Source organism: Hemitrygon akajei, chromosome 16 (assembly GCF_048418815.1).
Source record: "Hemitrygon akajei chromosome 16, sHemAka1.3, whole genome shotgun sequence".
NCBI classification, from domain to species: domain Eukaryota; kingdom Metazoa; phylum Chordata; class Chondrichthyes; order Myliobatiformes; family Dasyatidae; genus Hemitrygon; species Hemitrygon akajei.
This window is the reverse complement of record NC_133139.1, coordinates 47688108-47707360: the sequence shown is the minus strand read 5'-3', so window position 1 is coordinate 47707360 and position 19253 is coordinate 47688108. Positions and strand designations below refer to the sequence as shown.

The window sequence follows — 19253 nt, the reverse complement described above, 5'->3', positions numbered from 1 at the left end:
AACACTAAGTACTAACTAAAAACTAAGTACTAAATATCTGAAACTGTACTTTCCTCAAGCTTCAAATTGATGATTTCAGATTTCGGTGCTCTTAACTCTTCTGTTGCTTCACCAAATCCTATTAAAGTCTAGAAGTGCAGTGTGCATATCAGGCAACCCTGACCTTTACAAGAAATTGATGGTCTTTGTAAAGTTATTGGGGATGCCAAGAGACAATACCAGATGAAAACAGAATCCAAGAACAGTCGTCAGTTGTAGCAGTACTTACATTCTGTAATGAGCCACAAACAAAGTCAGGCTGAATTACTGACAACAGCACATCCCTTCTCAATATGTTTAACCCATTCTATGCATGTTTTAAATAGAAGGGAATTGGAATAAGACCATAAGATATTAGAATTAGGCTTTTTGGCCATCGAGTCTGCTTCACCATTTCATAACAGCTGATCCAATTTTCCTTGCATCTCCTGCAACCAAATCTGATCAGCATTGCAGATATAAGATCAGCTTTCCAGAGAGAAGCAACTAGCCTATATGGTGTCCCTGGATATGGTCCTTAGATCCTGTGCTGATCAGCTGGTGGGAGTATTTGAGAAATGTTTGAATTCTCCCTTCAAGTGGAGGTCCCCTTCTACCTTTAAACCACTAAAATCTGGTACCTAAGAAAAACAAGGTAACATGGCTTAAAGACTACCTTCCAGTGACTCTGACATCTACCAACATGAAGTGCTTTGTGAAGCTAGTCATGGCATACGTTAACTCCAGCCTTCCAGGCAACCTCAATCCATTGCATTTCACTTACTGCCAAAATAAGTCTATGGCTGATGCCATTTTCCTGGTGTTTCACTCATCTCTGAAGCACCTAGATACTAAGACACTTCTGTTAAACTATTGTTTCTTTACTACAGCTCTGTCTTCAATACAAACTTCCAAGCAAACTCCTCTTTAAGCACCTGATCTTGGGATGCAACACCTGTCTTTGCATATGTATTCTTGAATTCCTGACCAATAGGAAGCTAAAGATATTCTTCTGTACTGCAACACTTTATTCAGCACTCTACCTTGTACTACCTCAATCCTCTGTACACTGCACTGTTGTAAAGTATTAATCTGTAAGAACAAGTTTTTTACTGTACTTCAGTACATGTGGCAATAATAAATGAAACCAAAAAAATCCCCACATCACAGGGATGGAAATAAGGATCTTGTGAATCATAATACAAGTTATATACATCATTAAGGAGTTACCACCTATAGCAGATATTCTCTCTTCTCCCGACTCCAATCAGGCAGAAAATATAAAAGCCTGAAAGCAATTAACAAACTGTTTTATTATGCCTTGAACAATGCAATGAGAGGACAAAGTATGTACTAGAATGGGTATAACTTGAATAGTATACAATAGGAAAAATGCTTCAGTAACAGAGTTGTTAATATATTGGACAGGCTTCATCTATCAATAGAATCTGGGTAGATTTCCTTCAGGAAATAACATGGTCAGGTATTAGAGACTAACAATAATCACAAACATTCGCTACCTTGATTCTGACTTTAAGCAGGTTCAGAGCTTGATAACATTTCTGAACCATAGCTCAGACACCAGGAGGAGGGAAGAAGATGAAAAGAAGGAAAAAACTTGAATGAAATGATCATTTTCTTATCCTGTTGTCAGGGAAACATAACCTGTCTAATGCTGTACAGTTGCTGTCTGCTACAATCTAACTCATCCACAAAAGAATTAGGGTTAGTTGCACCTTGTCTGCTGAGTACTAAAGATCATGTCTTTGAGTTCCATTATTGATGTGAAAATCTGTCATTACTAAGGAGAAGGTGCTTGGGAAACTGAAAGAAGATAACTCACCTGGACCAGATGGTTCTGAAAGAGGTAGCTAAAGAATTAATGAGGCATTAGTAATGATCTTTCAAGAATCACTAGAGTCTGGAATGGTTCCAGAAGACTGGAAAATTACAAATGCCACTCCACTCTTTAAGAAGGGAGTGAAACAAAAAACGGGAAATTATAGGCAGTTAGTCTGACTCCAACATAAGATATTGGAGTATATTATTAAGGAACATAGACAAAATACTGGAGGAACTCAGCAGCCAGACAGCATCGATGGAAAAGGGTAAACAGACCCTTCATCAGGACTGAAAAAGATGAGGTCAGAGTAAGAAGGTGGGGAGAGAGGCAGAAGGTAGTGGGTGATAGGTGAAACCAGGAAACGGGGAGAGGTGAAGTAAAGAGCTGGGAAGTTGATTGGCAAAAGAAATAAAGGGCCGGAAAAGAGAGAATCCGATAAGAAAGGGTAGAAGATCATGGAAGAAAGGGAAGGGGGAGGAGCATCAGAGGGAGGTAATGGGCAGGAAAGGAGATAAGGTAAGACAGAGAAATGGGAATGGGGAATGGTGAAGGGGGTTAGGGTGCAATTACCGGATGTTCGAGAAATCAATGCAAGTCATCAGGTTGGAGTCTACACAGGTGGAATATAAGGTGTTGCTCTTCCAACCTGAGTGTGGCCTCATTGTGGCAGTAGAGGAGGCCATGGACAGACATGTCAGAGTGGGAATGGGAAGTTGAACTGAAATGGGTGGCCACCACAGATACCACTTGTTCTGGATGTAGTTTCAGGGTACTTGGAGGCACCTGTTTAAAATATGCCAAAGTCAGCTTAAGGGGAAATCTTGCCTCGCAAACTTGTTGAAATTCTTTGAGGAATTAATAGTCAGGAAGACAAAGGGATAGTCAGTGGATGGTGTTTACTTGGATTTTCAGAAGGCCTTTGATCCCTTATCTACGAAAGAATGTGCTGGCATTGGAAAGGGTCCAGAGAAGATTCATGAGAATAATCCTGGGAATGAGGAGCGTTTAATGGCTCTGGTCCAGTAGTAACTGGTGGAGTTCAGAAGAATGAAGGGAGGTCTCATTGAAATCTAACGTATGTTGAAAGGCCTACATAGAGTGGACATGCAGAAGATACTTCCTAAAATGGGGGAGTTAGAACCAGAGGGCACAGCCTCAGAATAGAGAGATATCAATTTAGAACAGAGATGAAGAGGAATTTCTTTAGCCAGAGGATGGTGAATATATGGAATTCATTGCTATGAATGGCTGGGGAGGCCAAGTCATTGTTTATATTTAAAGTGGAGGGTGATAGGTTCTTGATTAGTAAGGGCATCAAAGGTTATGGGGAGAAGGCAGAAGAATGCAGTTAAGAAGGATAAAAAAGCAGTCGTGGTAGAGCAGCAGAGCAGACTCAATGGATCAAATGGCCTAATTCTGCTCCTATGTCTTATGGTTTCATGGAAGTATTGATGGAGGTTAGTAATTGTGGAAACAGTGTTGTTTTGAATTTAAGATTTTGTCTGAAGTTCAGCTGAGATTCTGTAGAACTGAAAAGCATTGAGATATAAATTCCACTATTCCTTGAATGATTATTATGAATAATTAATTCAATTGCTCCTTATAGGATCTCATTGAACACAAATTAGTTGCTATGTATCTGCAAGTGCCTTGCTTTCCTCCTCACTATTTCAAATGCACCATGGCTTCACTCCCTCCTCACCATGCCAACTCTGCAAAACCTTCATTTTTGCAGCTCTAACTTGAATAGATCCACCACTTCTTTCACTCCATTATTGGTAGCGATGGCCTCAGCTGCTTTGGTCCTTCCCTAAACCTCTCATTTGCGATGATCCCTATCTACTTCTGTGGCCAAGCTTATGGTGACATTTTTCCTAATGGCTCCTTATGTGAGTCAACATTATTGTTTCACGTTTGAATTATTTGGCTGTAAAGTACTCAAATACATTCCATAATTTGAAAATGTGATTATAAATGCAAGCATATTGTTGTTGAGTGCAATGACAGTTGTGTTGAATGTAATAACAATAGTAGTTGCAGTGTGTTACAGTTGAATTTAATGCAATATTTTACTTCACTTGGCTTCCCTCCCTGTTGCCTTTCAGTTGCACATGTTCCCTGAAGAGAGACACAGCTTACCTTCCCTGCTTGTCCCTGCTGTTGACATCTCCACCTCTCACAGTCAGGCACCTGCACATCTCGTAGTTGCTCACCTGTGCAGCAAGAATCAGTGGAGTACAGCCATCCTGCAACAGTAAGAGAGAGGAGAGAGGATATATTTCACCTATCCCCACCAAGACAATATTCTGCCATTGTTCCCGATGATCTCCAATTCGGAGGTGATAGGTCTAAATTACAGTGGTACCACCCTTGGGCTAGCCAAACTCCATTGGCTGAAATCCTCCATAGGCAACTTTAACTCCAAACAGGGACTTGGTACAGATGTAGAGCTGCAGCATCATGGCTCCAACTACCCAGATTCAATCTGATCTCTGGTGTTATCTATATGGAGTTGGCACAACTCTCTGTGAATGTATGGGTTTCTGCAGGTGCTCCAGTTTCCTCCCACATCCTGAAGATGAGCAGGATGATAATTTAATTGGCACTGTTAATTGCCCCTAATGTGTGTAGAATCTAGGGGGAGTTGAAGGGAATGTGTTTGCATAAGGTATAGAGTTGGTGTAAGTGGGTGCGTCAGGATTCAACAAGGACTTGGTGGCCCGAAGGGCCTAGTTTCATGCTGAATTACTCTACGACTCAATTCCAATGAAACAACTATGAAGAGCAAGAATTCTAAAGGTTACAAGCATTTCTCACCACCCATACATTTGTTTGCAGTAAAAATGGAAAAGAGCTCAATCTGACATGGAGTTTTAGTGCGAGAAGATTTTGGAAACAATGATCATAAATGCATAAGTTTTAAGATAAACTTGGTTGAGGATAAGACTGCAGCTCAATAAAGGTGCTAAATTGAGGCAAAGGTAATTACAACAATATGAGGCAGGAACTGGGAAAAGTAGACTGTGACCAGCTGCTACAATGCAAGTCCGTATTTCAGAAATTATTGCAAAGAACTCTCTTGTTTGGAATATATGCAAATAATCTGGGTGAAAGGATAGATGAGCTGATTAAAAATGTAGCAGAATAGTCAACAATAAAGAAGGTTTTCAAAGAATATGGCATGGTAAAGATCAGATGGAAATTTGGATCGAGAAATGGAAGATGGAATAAGTGTAAATTATGTCACTTTGGGAGATCAAATGTAAGGGGATTTCTTCTTTGTGAGGGGGTTTCTTCTTTGTGTAAGGGGGTTTCTTCTTTCTTTATGTTACTGCATGTGTTAATCAAAATGGCTTCTTTGTTAAAAGTAAAAATGCTTCTTTGTTATGCTAACTGGCGAGAGTGCTTTCTCTCGAAGCTTATTTGGGTGATAATTATTGATAACGAGAATTGTATTTGTTTGTTAACCAATTGGGATAGATGTTATTCTTTCTTGTGGGTCAGTAAGCTAGTGTTGGCGGACTTTGGAAGGGAGATGGCGCGAGGAGGTTAGAGGGAGAAGACACAATGTTGTAAGCTGGGCGACGGAACGGCCCTGAGCAGGGTCTGAGGCCCAGGGTTTTCGGCGAGGAGAGGAGACGAGGACAGATTTGTGTGGAGCGTCTGGTCGACCACCGTTGTTGGTCCCAGGTGGCGTGTCAAGGAGGTCAGAGCGGATCGAATGGTGGCAAGAAGACAAGACTTCATTAACTGAGCTCCAAAGGTTGTGCATGAAGTGGTTGGACTTTGATAAGCTTGGCGCCTTTTACTTTGCCTTTTATATTGTACCTCTATTAAGTACATAGTTCCAGTAAAATCTATAAAGTGTAATCATTTAATTGCATTTGGTGTACTGTCTGTTATTTGGTGCGGTGGGGACATCACACAGCATCTACACAAGCTGATTACCCAGTTTGGCAGGGCCAAAGGCTGCTCTCCCCTAGACAGAAGTGATCTGAGCGAGCCTGAGGCTTACCAGAGGGTTACACAAATATAAGAGGAAGTTATATGACACATCAGAGGATATTTGGGAGCATTGATCTTGGCGTGTAAACCTATAACTCCCTGAAAGCAGCAACACAAATGGATAGGTTATGTTGTCGCTTTAATAAAATTTTGGCAACTATTGAAGTATTATGTTCCTGTCATCCCACTAAAGGAAGGATACGGAAGTTTTAGAGAGGCTGCAAATATGATTCATCAAGATGGATTGGAGCATATTATATATAAAGAGAGGTTAGACAAACTTACACACTTAGATTGCTCTGGAGCATCAGAAGCAGAGGAATTATCTGATATAAGTACGTAATTTTATGAGAAGCATAGATAAGGTAGACAGAGTCCCTGGGTGGAAATGTCAAATACTAGAGGGCACAGGCTGAAGGCGATAGGGGGAAATACTCAAGAAAATTGCAGGTTTCTTTTACATAGAAATTAGTAGGTGGCTGCAATGAGCTCCCAGGGGATGTGGCGGAAACAGATATAATAGCAATGTTTCAGAGACCTTTACAAAGACACGTGAACAGGTAGGGAATGGAGAGATATACACTACATGCAGGCAGATTGGTTGAGTTTATCTTGGCATCATAGTTGGTGCAGACATCGTGGACTGAAGGATCTGTTCCTCTGCTGCACTGTTCTACATTCTATAATTTTGCACTCCTATTGCAACAGTAACTACAAGTTTTTTCAAAGGTCTGAAATTTCCCAAAGGGTGTGATAGGAAAAGGAGTTGTCGGAGAGGAGCAATCAGTCTCAATTCTTTGAATAGCTAAACTGTAAGCTGGCCAGGTCCTCGCATACGTCTGACCAAATAAAAGCTGTTTATCCATTGCCCTCATAATGCATTACACAGTCTATCTAGATAAAGGGCTCTGGTTTTGGCCAGGACATTTTTGCCAAGTGCAGGTCAGCTCTTCAGATTATGGTTGGAGTACTTGTTCACAGCTCAAAGTATAATGCCCAGGTTCTCATGTTTACTGCTATGTTGTAGGTATTTCATTTTAGCAGTTCTGTAAGAGCAGTCTGCTTTTCTTTCAACCTGTTTGATTTACCGTTAAAGGGATGCTTAAGAACGTGAGTCATCAAATTAGTAAGGCACAACTGGGAGAAGGTTCTAGAGAATGCTGGCGGGAAAGGTTTTGTGAGACACGCTAAGGTTGGCCTTCGTCTTTGTTCAGCAGGAGATGAGGAGATGTACAAAGCAGGTGGGTTCCTCGCCGTGGAGTCCAGTGACTGGTAGCGAAGGGTTTCGAGCCTCATTTCCAGAGATGCCCAATAAAGAGGAGTTTCATTGCGGGGGCTCATCAAGGAATGAGCTCGTTGAACACTCTGTGATTGTCCTAAGAATTGATTTAATGGTTTTGTGTTTAAGCCTGAGTTAAACTATTGTCTGGGAAAGTGATTAAGATACGTGATTATGGACGCCTCAGGGATTAAGCATTGGTGTGATTATGATCAAAGAGATTACCTTTAACTAATGCTTGTGTTCTGAGCAAGGTTGATTAGGGTTTTCGGTACTGTTATAGCATTACGGGGAGTTACAATCATAGAGCAGCAGTTTGACCAAGCGGTGGGGAAAAATGTGTTAGTTCAGACTAGCGCTGATGTAATGACAACGGACCTGCCTGTTACCATTGGGGTCCCGGGAGAGACGGGGCCATGGGCCATCCATACTTTCCGAGAAGAGGGGAGAGAAGGTGACAGTGCGGAATTGGAAGCCAAGTTTCCCATAGCTGAGGGCGGAGACTTTAAAGACAAGTTGCTCCCATTTCCGCAGATCAAGGGGAAGGAGTGGTGTTATGTGGAAGGTCTAATGAGTCCTCCGGTGCGGGGTGGAAATTCTGAGTTGGTATCGGCACTTAGGTCCCGGGTGGATAAATGGCTGAGTGCATTGGTGGAGAGTCAAAGTTATTGTAGGCTGAGAATGTTCTCAGGAGTGAAGCCCACTCCTAAGGGAGAGGAGACTTGGACATCTCAGATGCTAGATGAGTGGCAGTTCTCTGATAATGAGATAAGACAGTGACTGGTAGAGCATCTAAAAGGTCCGGCTGCTAAGGTGGTGAGGTCCTTGAAGGCAGTTCCCTTTAGCTAGTTCTGTGGGCTACATGCAAGCACTAGAAAATGTTTTTGCATGACGGGAAGCCCAATGGAGCTTATGACAGCATGTTTCAGAAGAAGTGGAGAAACTTTCTTCCTACATTTTTCAGCTAGACAGCCGCATTGCTTGCGGCACAGAAGGGCCATCCAACCAGCTGAGGTGAATCAATTAAGGATTGAGCAAGCGGCAAAAGGCGCACGGTCACAGGACATGATCACTTTCAGCCTCCAAGAGCCTCATAAGATGCGCCCCCCCCCCTTCATTTGTTGAGATGATCAGAGAAGTAAGAGAGGAGCAAAACACGATGGAGGAGTGAGAGGCCTCCGTCAGCTGGGTACAGTCCTCGGTAGTAGCCTCTTTTGCTGAAGTGACCCCTGATGTCCCACAAATAGAGTGTTACAGGAGTTTGTAGCAGATTTTAGAGCTGAGGTATCTTGGTTGTTATCGGCTGGTGCTACCACCAAGCACGACAAAGTCAATCAGAAGCCAAACCCACTGAAGGGACGTACACAGAGGGCTGCTTTTGAATGGGGTGCCTTGAAAAGCAGAGCAACCAGTATTGTCTGTTACAGCTGTGATGTGGAGGGACACTTCAGGCAGGAGTGTGAAGGATGGGAAAACCTTTGGAAAGTGAGCCCGTAGTTACAAGCAGAAAGGGAAATTGGGAAACTTTGGAGAGACTCAGCTGGCATCTCTGGGGGTGGGGGGGGAGAACACACTCCAATCAATGTATCAAGGAAAACACTTAAGTTAAAAACCATATTCTTGAAGTCTTAGTGGGGCCAAGCTGCAGTGTATCCCTATGGATCAAGGGTATTTATGCTAGAGCCATACTTGACACAGGTTCTCAGGTTACTCTGCTGTACACATTTTTCTACAACTGGTATTTGCTGTATTTACCATTGATGCCACTCAGTGGCCTAGACTCTGGCGCCTTAGTACTGATGACAACTCATATGACCATATGATAGTTACTTCAATAGGTTTCAATAGGTACACTTAATGTCAGAGAAATGTATACAATATATATCCTGAAATTCCTCTTCACAAATTTCCACAAAAACAGAGGAGTGCCCCCAAAGAATGAATGACAGTTAAACGTTAGAACCCCAAAGACCCCCCAGCTCCCCCTCTCACGCATAAGCAGCAGCAAAGCGACGATCCCCCCAGCAGCAAAAAAGCATCGACACCCTACACCAAACACTCAAACGTGCAGCAAAGCATCAATAAAGACAGACCTGCAGTACCCCAAAGACTACTCATTCACCCAGTAATTTGACATACCACAGGCTCACTCTCTCTCTAATAAGGGAAAAAGAGGTGTCCCCTTTTCACAGCGAGAGGGGAGACATAATAAAACAACTCGCTGATTTATGGTGTTAAAAGTCTGTTGCATTGCTTTCTCCGAGCTCAGTGCCCAAAGAACTTGTCGTTAAAGCTGGAGTTTTCAGAGGCAAATGTGAGAGTAGCTGAGGTCCTTAATAAGTTAGTGTTGGTTTGTCTGGACCCGGTTGAGAAAGGTGAAGCTTCAATTCTTGAGGGAATAAATACTTCTATCATGTGGAGGCTAGTGGGAGCTTGCAAGGAGAGAATTGGAGAGAGCTTTCTGAAAACCTTGTCCATTCACTCAGTGTTCAAAGCTGCTTTTGAGAAAGTGCAAGTCTATCCTAGGCCGGATGATGAGCACAAATGAGCCAAAGTGATAAGGGAAAAGTATTTCATTCATTATGGCCTTCCAGATGGATACATAACTATCGGGGACAGGTTTTTGAGAGTAGGCTCACACATGAGGTACTGAGCATGCTTGGAGTTGAGAAGTTGAGGACTATGCCTTATCACCCTCAGGGTGATCCCCAGCCTGAGAGGTTCAACCAGGCATTGCGAGACATGCTTGGAAATGTTGGAAGTCAGCAAGAAGAACAAATAGAGTCAGCATATTGAGCTTTTGGTTCACTGTTACAACTGTACACAGAGTTAAGCTACTGGATAATCAGCATACTATTTGATATTTGGGCATGAAGCAAGATTGCCTGTAGACCTCTCTTTTGGGACTACTGGGGAAGACTTGCCACAGAAGACCTGTCTTAAGTATGTGTTTGACATGAGGAAGGAGTTCTTATAAAGAATTTGGGGCTACCAAGGAAGCATTAGTTGGCTGATCACTGGGTGGCTACGCCTTATGTAGTGGAGTGTCAGATGCCAAACGTACCAGTTTTATGGGTGAATTCAGAGGATGGGAATGGACCTGTCAAGATTTTCCACTGGAACCACCTTCTACCTCTGGGGCAAGAGGTATGTGTTGACCCAGAGCCTGATATGGACCTTACACCCAGTAAGAGGACTCTGCACTGACAGGGGAGAACAGAAGGACAAGCAGTGGAGAGGACTGGAAGGGACTTAATCACTGAATGTTTTACAAACTCAGAGGATGAGGAAATAGAGGTTTGGTATATGATCCCTATGCAAACTCCCCAATAAATGACAAAGAGATTCCCAAAACTTCCCACACTAATGCAGATGTAACAGGGGTGGGGGACTAGCAGTGGACAAGCAGGTTTGTAGCTTGACAATGAGAGGAAACTGGGTCTCAAAGTAGCTGGGACCCAGCTACTGGATTGGTCAAGTGAGAGGGGAACTTGAGTTGCCGGAAGGCACAAGTACTGGACGGGGGAGGCATTTCCAAGTAGACAGGAAAGATCCCAAGGAGTGTCTAAGACTGAAGAAGTAGAAGATGGGATAAGGAGGTCTCAAAGAGTCAGGAAACAACCAGATAGGCTGGCCTATGTCGCACAGGGGGAGCAGAGTGTTGTGTCTATCCCTCTAGTGAGATATGTCACTAACATTTACAAATGGATTAGAGTTCCTGACATCACGAAATTCCTTTGAAAACTGTGTTATTAATGAGGGGTTGATAAATTTCAAAGTCAGGAGGACATGACTATTTTGGTGGGAGGAAAATGTACTGCCCTGGTTCACATTCTTACTGCTATGCTGTAGGTATTTCATTTTAACAGTTCTGTAAGAGCGGTCCATTCTGCTTTCAACCTGTTTAGGCTACCGTTAAAGATAAGGGATGCTTAGGAATGTGTGTCATCCAATTAGGATAGTGGAACTGGGAGAAGGTTCTAGAGAACACTGGGGGGGGGGGGGGGAAGGGAGGAGAGGTTTTGGGAGGGACACTAATGTTGGTCTTTGTCTTTGTTCAGTGGGAGACTTACAAAGTCAGAGAAAGCTGGGTTTGTCGCCATGGAGTCCAGTGGTTGTTAGTAAAGGGCTAACAAGCTGCGTTTTCAGAGATGCCCAGTAAAAAGGGGTTTCAAAAGTATGTATACTCTACTTAGCCTTGAGATTTGTCTCCTTAGAGGCAGACACAAAACAAAGAAACCCAATAGAGTCCATCAAGAAAGACGTCAAACACCCAGTGTACAAAAAAGAACAAATCATGCAAACAGTCAAAAGTAAGTAAATAACATTTAGAACTAAAGTTCATAAAAGTGAATTGACAGCCACGAAGCCAGTCATCACTGCAGCTGGCCCATTAGTTTCAGGTCACAGCTTCAGTTCAGTGCAGAGACAAGTAAGCCTCGCCAAGCACTTATATTGTTCACATTAAATTTCTCTCTACACTATTCCTTGCACATGTTAAAGTGTCCACATTTAATTCTTTTCTGAGCCATTTTAAAATTCACAATAGACAGTTTCACATTGTGGCTTTCAATGAGTATGCAAAGAGCAGTTAAGGAAAATTACTCACATCATCATAGACATTTATAGGACCCTTGAAATCACAAAGTGTCTGAACACATGTAAAACTTCCACTGAGAGCTGAAACAAAAGAAGGAAACTGGATTTTGAAAATGTAGGAGTTAAACTTTACATGAACATGAACCAAAGTAGTGAAGGGATTGAAGGCCAGTGCTATGACATCTCAACAATATGGGGCATATTTGAAACTATCCATAAGAGCATTTGTCTCCCCTGCAAAGGCCAAAATGGTACAGTTTGAAGCACAGTGGTCTTGGCCAGATCAAATGCATTTCCCACTTGAGGTCAATAAATAACATTATTATGTAAGGGGGTTTCTTCTTTTATCTTTGTTACTGCATATGTTAATCAAAATGGCTTCTTTGTTTTGTTAAAAGTAGGAATGCTTCATTGTTATGATAAGTGCTTTCTCTTGCAGTTTGTTTGGGTTAAAATTTACTGATAATGGGTATTGTATTCATTTGTTAACCAATTGGGATTAATGTTATTCTCTCTTCTGGGTCTGTAAACTATTGTTGGCGGGCATTTGGGGAGTCGGCGCGAGAAGGTGAGAGAGAGGACGCAATGCTGTAAGCTGGGCAATGGAACAGACCCCGAGCGGGGGTCTGAGGCCAGGAGGTTCGGTGAGGAGAGGAGATGAAGACAGACATGCCGGGCGTGCTTGGTTGATCACTTCGGGTGGTCCTGAGCTGCGAGTCGAGGAGGTCTGAGGGGATCGGATGGTGGCCAGAAGACTTTGTTAATTGAGCTCCAGCGGTTGTGCATGAAGTGGTTTGGACTTTGATAAGTTTTGGCGCCTTTTCTTTATTTTCTTTTCCTTCATATATACTGTATCGTTATTAATCACTTAGTTCTAGTAATCTCTATAAAGTGTAATCATTTAATTGCATATGGTGTATTGTCTGTTATTTGATGTGGTGGGGACATCACACAGCATCTACACAAGCTGATTATCCAGTTTGGGGCCGAAGGTTGCACCCCCTAGACGGAAGTGAGCTGAGCAACCCTGAGGTGTACCAGGGGGCTACAATTAATATTATTATTAATGGAATAATCAGTAAAATTTTCATCAACTAACTACAATATCAGAGATAGTTGGACAGTTGTGCTGGTTATTCTTTATGTCATTCAGTAAGCAAGGGACAGTCAAGGGGTTTAGAAGGGTTGACCATTAAGGTTATCTTGGAACCAAGCTATCTAAGAATAGGAACATTCCAACATCCTTCCAGTTCCAAATCTGGTTTACATGCAGCAGGGATGAGGAAAGCAATGTTGCTAAAGGACCATTGTCACGGGTGTAAAATAGAGTACAAAGTGCTTAACGTAGGGCATGCTCCAGCAGACTGCTGGAATATCATATATTCCTGCGACATGAACGGAAAGGTACTGGAGCAACTGAATAATCAAGAGCAGATGAATGTAGTCTGCTTGTTCATCATCCCAGGCTGAGTCTGAAGATTTATTACATAAGGTTTGCAAATATCTAGAGAGGGGATCTACATTAAAGTCACCTTAAGATGGCTGCAGTGTAAACTAGATGAGTTTTGAATTTGAAAAACAAAATACTTAAGATGATAGTAAATTCATGTATAGCAATGTCACAATGTACCCAAGCTTAAAGCATAGTCATTGTTCTAAGATCCAGAGGCTTCATGATCATGATTAAGTTTGTCACTTCACAGGTTCTCTGTCAACACCTCACCCCAGACAGAGGATAAGACAGCAAACATGAAAAACACTGACCTGCATGATGTAGTGCAATCCTGCCTTTACTGTCGATTGCATTCACTGGGCATTTTTCCTAACAAGAGAGAGATAGGTTTGGGTTTAAAAAGAGCCTTTTTTGACCTAACATTTCCTCAGCTAATGAAGTATTTCAATGTTGCTGTGAAGAAAATACAGTTCCAAATTTACATACAGCAAGTTCCCATATTCAACAATGTAAAAAAGACTAGAGAATTTGATCAAGCAATGCTGGTTATTGAACAAATATCAGCTAAATTACCAAGAAAGGGGAAAGACAGCTGAATTACCAGGGATTATGCACTTAAATTTTCTACTAAATAGTGTCATGGAATCTTATATGATTATTATCCAATAGGACAGATGAAGATTTGGCACAACAGCTTATCCAAAAGAAAGCATTTTAGACAGTTCCCTGGAGTGTCAATCCAGATCTTGTGTTGCTAGTATGGGTTTTGAATTTACAGCCTCTAACTCAAAGATGTATTAGTCAGCAGTGCCACACAGTCAGCAATTTGCAGTAATTTAAAATTGAGATTTTCTATGGTAAAGTTTGAACTTAAATAACTTGAAGTAATGGACATGTCTAGTGTTCCATTTAGAGATAAAGAATACGAATACACCTATTTATCCTCCTCATGTCTCAAACTATAATGCGGATCTAGCCACCCTTCAATTTGCCTGCTGTTGGTATTCTGCTTAGTGTCAGCCTAGTCTATTCAACTATATGAGTTGTCTGATCCTACCCTCTTCAAACCGATGCAACTCTATGGTAATCAATGATAGTCTCTGAGGCTGATCTAAGCTGCAAACTATCTACCAGAGAAACTCAGTGGGTTGAGCAGCATCTACGGTGGTGGGGAGTGTGGGAAGAATTGTTGATATTTTGGGACGAGACTCTGTATCAGGAAAGGACAGAGACATTCAGCCCCAAAAGTTTCTTACCCACTTATTGTTAATTAATGGCATATCCATTTATCTGTCAATCCCAACTGCCTTGATAACGTCACCTAACAAAAACTCAGTTTTTAAAACTTCCAGTTATTTCCAAGCCAGAACTACCTGCAGAGAATATCTTCTTCTTGACATCGCAAATGTATTGCCTGGCACCAATTTGCAGGTTATTGCTCATTATTCTGAATCAGAGTAGGAGTCATTTGGTCCAGAAATCCATGCCAGCCAAAAACAGACAAGATTGACCAGATTTTCCAGATCTTGCTCCACTGACCTATGGATTGTGGGTCTTGAAGTGTCCCATTGTTTATTTTTAAGGCAGTGACTGTTAATGACTCCATTGCCCTTTGAGGCAATGATTTCCAGGCTCATATCATTTATTGAGTGTTATGTTTGTTCTTAACATAGACAAACTTGGCGTGGGTCTATGTTAGAACATTTTATTACTGAACTGTTGCTCAACACTGAGCGTGTCCGTCCTACTCACCATCACCATCGTAGCTTCCATTTCCGGGTGAACAGCTCACATTGCCCACTGGGAACTGAAGTTCATTATTACATACACATTTTATTAAGCTCTGACAACACACACAAAATGCTGGTGGAACACAGCAGGCCAGACAGCATCTATAGGAAGAAGTACAGTTGACGTCACGGCCCAAACTGTCGACCGTACTTCTTCCTATAGATGCTGCTTGGCCTGATGTATTCCACCAGCATTTTGTGTGTGTTGCTTTAATTTCCAACATCTGCAGATTTCCTCGTGTTTGCATTATTAAGCTCTGACCAGTGACCAATCTGGGCATCAGAAGTTTCAGAGGAGGGAATTTCACTCAGGTCCACTGTCTGAGTAGAAAAAAGTCAGCAGCAAATCACGGCAGCGAAATTGAGTTCTGACCAGAGATCAATCTGTGCCTGTGATTGATTAGCAAGAGAAAAATAAGGAAGGCAGGAGCAAAGGCAAAGGTCATTATCGCAGTGGCCATTGCTGGAATGGACAGAGTCAGAGAGGTAATCCTGAGGCTTTAGTTTTTTGAGGCTTCAATGAGGGGAGGCTACAGTCAGAGAAAAAAAAGCTCCAGGTAAAGTTTTTTTCTCCTTCCCTTCTTTATATCTGCTCAGTTAGGTAAATGGTGTTTTCATAATGGACATCCAGTCCCTATATACCTCCATCCCCCACCAGGAAGGTCTCAAAACTCACCACTTCTTTTTGGATTCCAGACCTAACCATTTCCCCTATACCACCACTCTCCTCCGTCTAGCGGAATTAGTCCTTACCCTCGATAATTTCTCCTTTGGCTCCTCCCACTTCCTCCAAGCCAAAGGTGTAGCCATGGGCACCCGTATGGGTCCCAGCTGTGCCTGCCTTTTTGTTGGATTGTGGAACAGCCCTTTTTTCAAGCCTATACGAGTATCTGTCCCCCTCTTTTCCTTCGCTACATCAACGACTGCATTGGCACTGCCTCCTGCACGCATGCTGAGCTCGTTGACTTCATTAACTTTGCCTCCAACTTTCACCCTGCCCTCAAATTTACCTGGTCCATTTCCGACACCTCCCTCCCCTTTCTTGATCTTTCTGTCTCCATTTCTGGAGTCAACTTATCTACTGATTCTCACAGCTACCTGGACTATTCCACTTCCCCCCTGCCTCTTGCAAAAACGCCATCCCCTTCTCACAATTCCTCTGTCTCTGCTGCATCTGCTCTCAGGATGAGGCTTTTCATTCCAGGATGAAGGAGATGTCTTCCTTTTTTAAACAAAGGGGCTTCCCTTCCTCCACCATCAACTCTGCTCTCAAACGCATCTCTCCCATTTCCTGCACATCTGCCCTCACCCCATGCGCCCGCCACCCCACTTGGGATAGGGTTCCCCTTGTCCTCACCTACCATCCCACCAGCCTCCGGGTTCAACGTGTAATTCTTCGTAACTTCCGCCACCTCCAACGGGATCCCACTACCAAGCACACCTTTCCCACCCCCCCTTTCTGCTTTCTACAGGGATCGCTCCCTATGTGACTCCCTTGTCCATTCGTTCCCCCCCCCCATCCCTTCCCACCGATCTCCCATCTAGCACTTATCCTTGTAAGCAGAACAAGTGCTACACCTGCCCTTACACTTCCTCCCTCACCACCATTCAGGGCCTTAGACAGTCGTTCCAGGTGAGGCGACACTTCACCTGTGAGTTGGCTGGTGTGATATACTGCGTCCAGTGCTCCTGGTGCAGCCTTTTATAGATTGGTGAGATCCGACACCGTTTCACTGAAAACCTATGCTCTGTCCACCAGAGAAAGCAGGATCTCCCAGTAGCCACACATTTTAATTCTAAGTCCCGTTCCCATTCTGATATGTCTATGCATGGCCTCCTCTACTGTCAAGATGAAGCCACACTCAGGTTGGAGGAACAACACCTTATATTCCGTCTGGGTAGCCTCCAACCTGATGGCATGAACATTGATTTCTCTAACTTCCGTTAATGCCCCTCCTCCCCTTCTTACCCCTCCCCTGATTTATTTATTTCCCCTCCTCTTTTTTTCTCTCTTCCTGCCCATCACTCTTTGCCTGTTCTCCATCTCCCTCTGGTGCTCCCCTCCCCCTTTCTTTCTCCCCAGGCCTCCCGTCCCATGATCCTTTCCCTTCTCCAGCTTCGTATCCCCTTTGCCAATCACCTTTCCAGCTCTTAGCTTCACCCCACCCCCTCCTGTCTCCTCCTATCATTTCGGATTCCGCCCCCCCCCCCCCCCCACACTTTCAAATCTCTTACTATCTTTTCTTTCAGTTAGTCCTGACAAAGGGTCTCAGCCCGAAACATTGACAATGCTTCTTCCTATAGATGCTGCCTGGCCTGCTGCATTCCACCAGCATTTCGTGTGTGCTTCAGGAATCAAAAGGTTGAGCATGGTGCGAGTAATGTTTTGAGCTGCATATATTTTAATGCAAGAAGTATCGTAGGAAAAATAGATGAGCTCAGCGAATGGATCAACACTTGGAATTATGGCATTGTAGCCATTAGTGAGAATTGGTTGCAGGAGGGTCAGGGCTGGCAGCTCAGTATTCTGGGGTTCCATTGTTTTAGACATGCAACGGCGCAAAAAAGGAGGGTTGGCATAATTAGTCAGGAAAAATGTCATGGCAGTGCTCCGTCAGGTCAGACTGGAGAAGTCGACTCGTGGGTGGAACTGAGAAATAAGAAAGGTATGACTAGGTTAATGGGGCTGTATTACAGACCACCCGACAGTACTAGAGATTTAAAGGAACAAGTTTGTAACAAGATCGCAGACTGTTGCAAGAAACATATTATAGTAGGTGATTTTAAATTTCCAGATATTGACTGAGAATCCCATATTACAAAAGGACTCGATAGGATAGAGTTTGTCAAAATGTGTTCAGGAAAGTTCCCTTCATGGTCTGGTCCATGGGTTGAGATACTAAATTGGAGAAAGGCCAATTTTGATGGTATCAGAAATAATCTGGCAAATGTGGATTGGGAAAGACTATTTTCTGGCAAAGGTGTACTTGGAAAGTGGGAGGCCTTCAAAAATAAAATTTTGAGAATACAAAGCTTATATTATGCCTGTCAGAGATAACATGGGTAGGGAACTTTGGTTTGCAAGAGGCCCTGGTTAACAGAAAAAAGGAGGTGCATAACAAGAGTAGGCAGGTAAGGCACAGAGTCGACTGTACTTCCTTAGAAGGTTGGCGTCATTCAATGTCTGTAGTGAGATGCTGAAGATGTTCTATAGGTCAGTTGTGGAGAGCGCCCTCTTCTTTGTGGTGGCGTGTTGGGGAGGAAGCATTAAGAAGAGGGACGCCTCACGTCTTAATAAGCTGGTAAGGAAGGCGGGCTCTGTCGTGGGCAAAGTACTGGAGAGTTTAACATCGGTAGCTGAGCGAAGGGCGCTGAGTAGGCTACGGTCAATTATGGAAAACTCTGAACATCCTCTACATAGCACCATCCAGAGACAGAGAAGCAGTTTCAGTGACAGGTTACTATCGATGCAATGCTCCTCAGACAGGATGAAGAGATCAATACTCCCCAATGCCATTAGGCTTTACAATTCAACCGCCAGGACTTAAGAACTTTTTAAAAGCTATTATTAATGCTTTTTGAGATAGTGATTTAGATGCATATCATATTTTTTACTGAGTTAAGTATTGTATGTAATTAGTTTTGCTACAACAAGTGTATGGGACATTGGAAAAAAGTTGAATTTCCCCAAGGGGATGAATAAAGTATCTATCTATCTATCTATCTATCTATCAATCAAATAAGCAGCTTATGGAGTATAGGAAATGTACAGAACACACAAGAAAGAAATCAAAAAGGGGAAAAGAAGGCATCAAGTTGCTGTAGCAGATGAAGTGAAGGAGAATCCTAAGGGATTCCACAGATATATTAAGAGCAAAAGGACGGCAAGGGACAAAGTTGGCCCTCTGGAAGACCATAATGGTAATCCATGTGTGGAGCCAAAACAGATGGAGGAGATCTTAAGTGAACTTTTTGCAACTGCATTTACTCGGGAGACAAAGTCTATAGAAGTGAGGCAAGACGGCATCAACTTCTGGACCTTGTATAGATTACAGAGGAAGAGATGTTTGCTATCTTGAGGCAAATTAGGTTGGACAGATCCCCAGGGCCAGACAATGTGTTCCCTCAGACCCTACAGAGACAAGTGCAGAAATTGTCAGTGCTCTGGTGGTGTGCCCCAGGGATCAGTGCTTTGTCCTCGGTTGTTTATCATCTATATCAATTATCTGGATGATAAAGTGGTTAACCGGATCAGCAAATTTGCAG

At 42.9% G+C, this 19253-nt stretch overlaps 1 protein-coding gene across 4 annotated transcripts in view; it reads right to left on the bottom strand.

Annotated features, from left to right (window-relative positions):
• ankrd24 (ankyrin repeat domain 24) overlaps positions 1 to 19253 on the bottom strand; it is a 139458-nt gene that overhangs the window by 92813 nt on the left and 27392 nt on the right. For all 4 annotated transcript variants that reach the window (XM_073068819.1, XM_073068820.1, XM_073068822.1 and 1 more), the window contains exons 5-7: positions 13509 to 13566; positions 11755 to 11825; positions 4001 to 4107 (exon numbers count right to left, since the gene is read on the bottom strand). In XM_073068819.1, coding sequence (XP_072924920.1) covers positions 4001 to 4107; positions 11755 to 11825; positions 13509 to 13566 — 236 coding nt within the window. The remainder of the gene's footprint in view (positions 1 to 4000; positions 4108 to 11754; positions 11826 to 13508; positions 13567 to 19253) is intronic.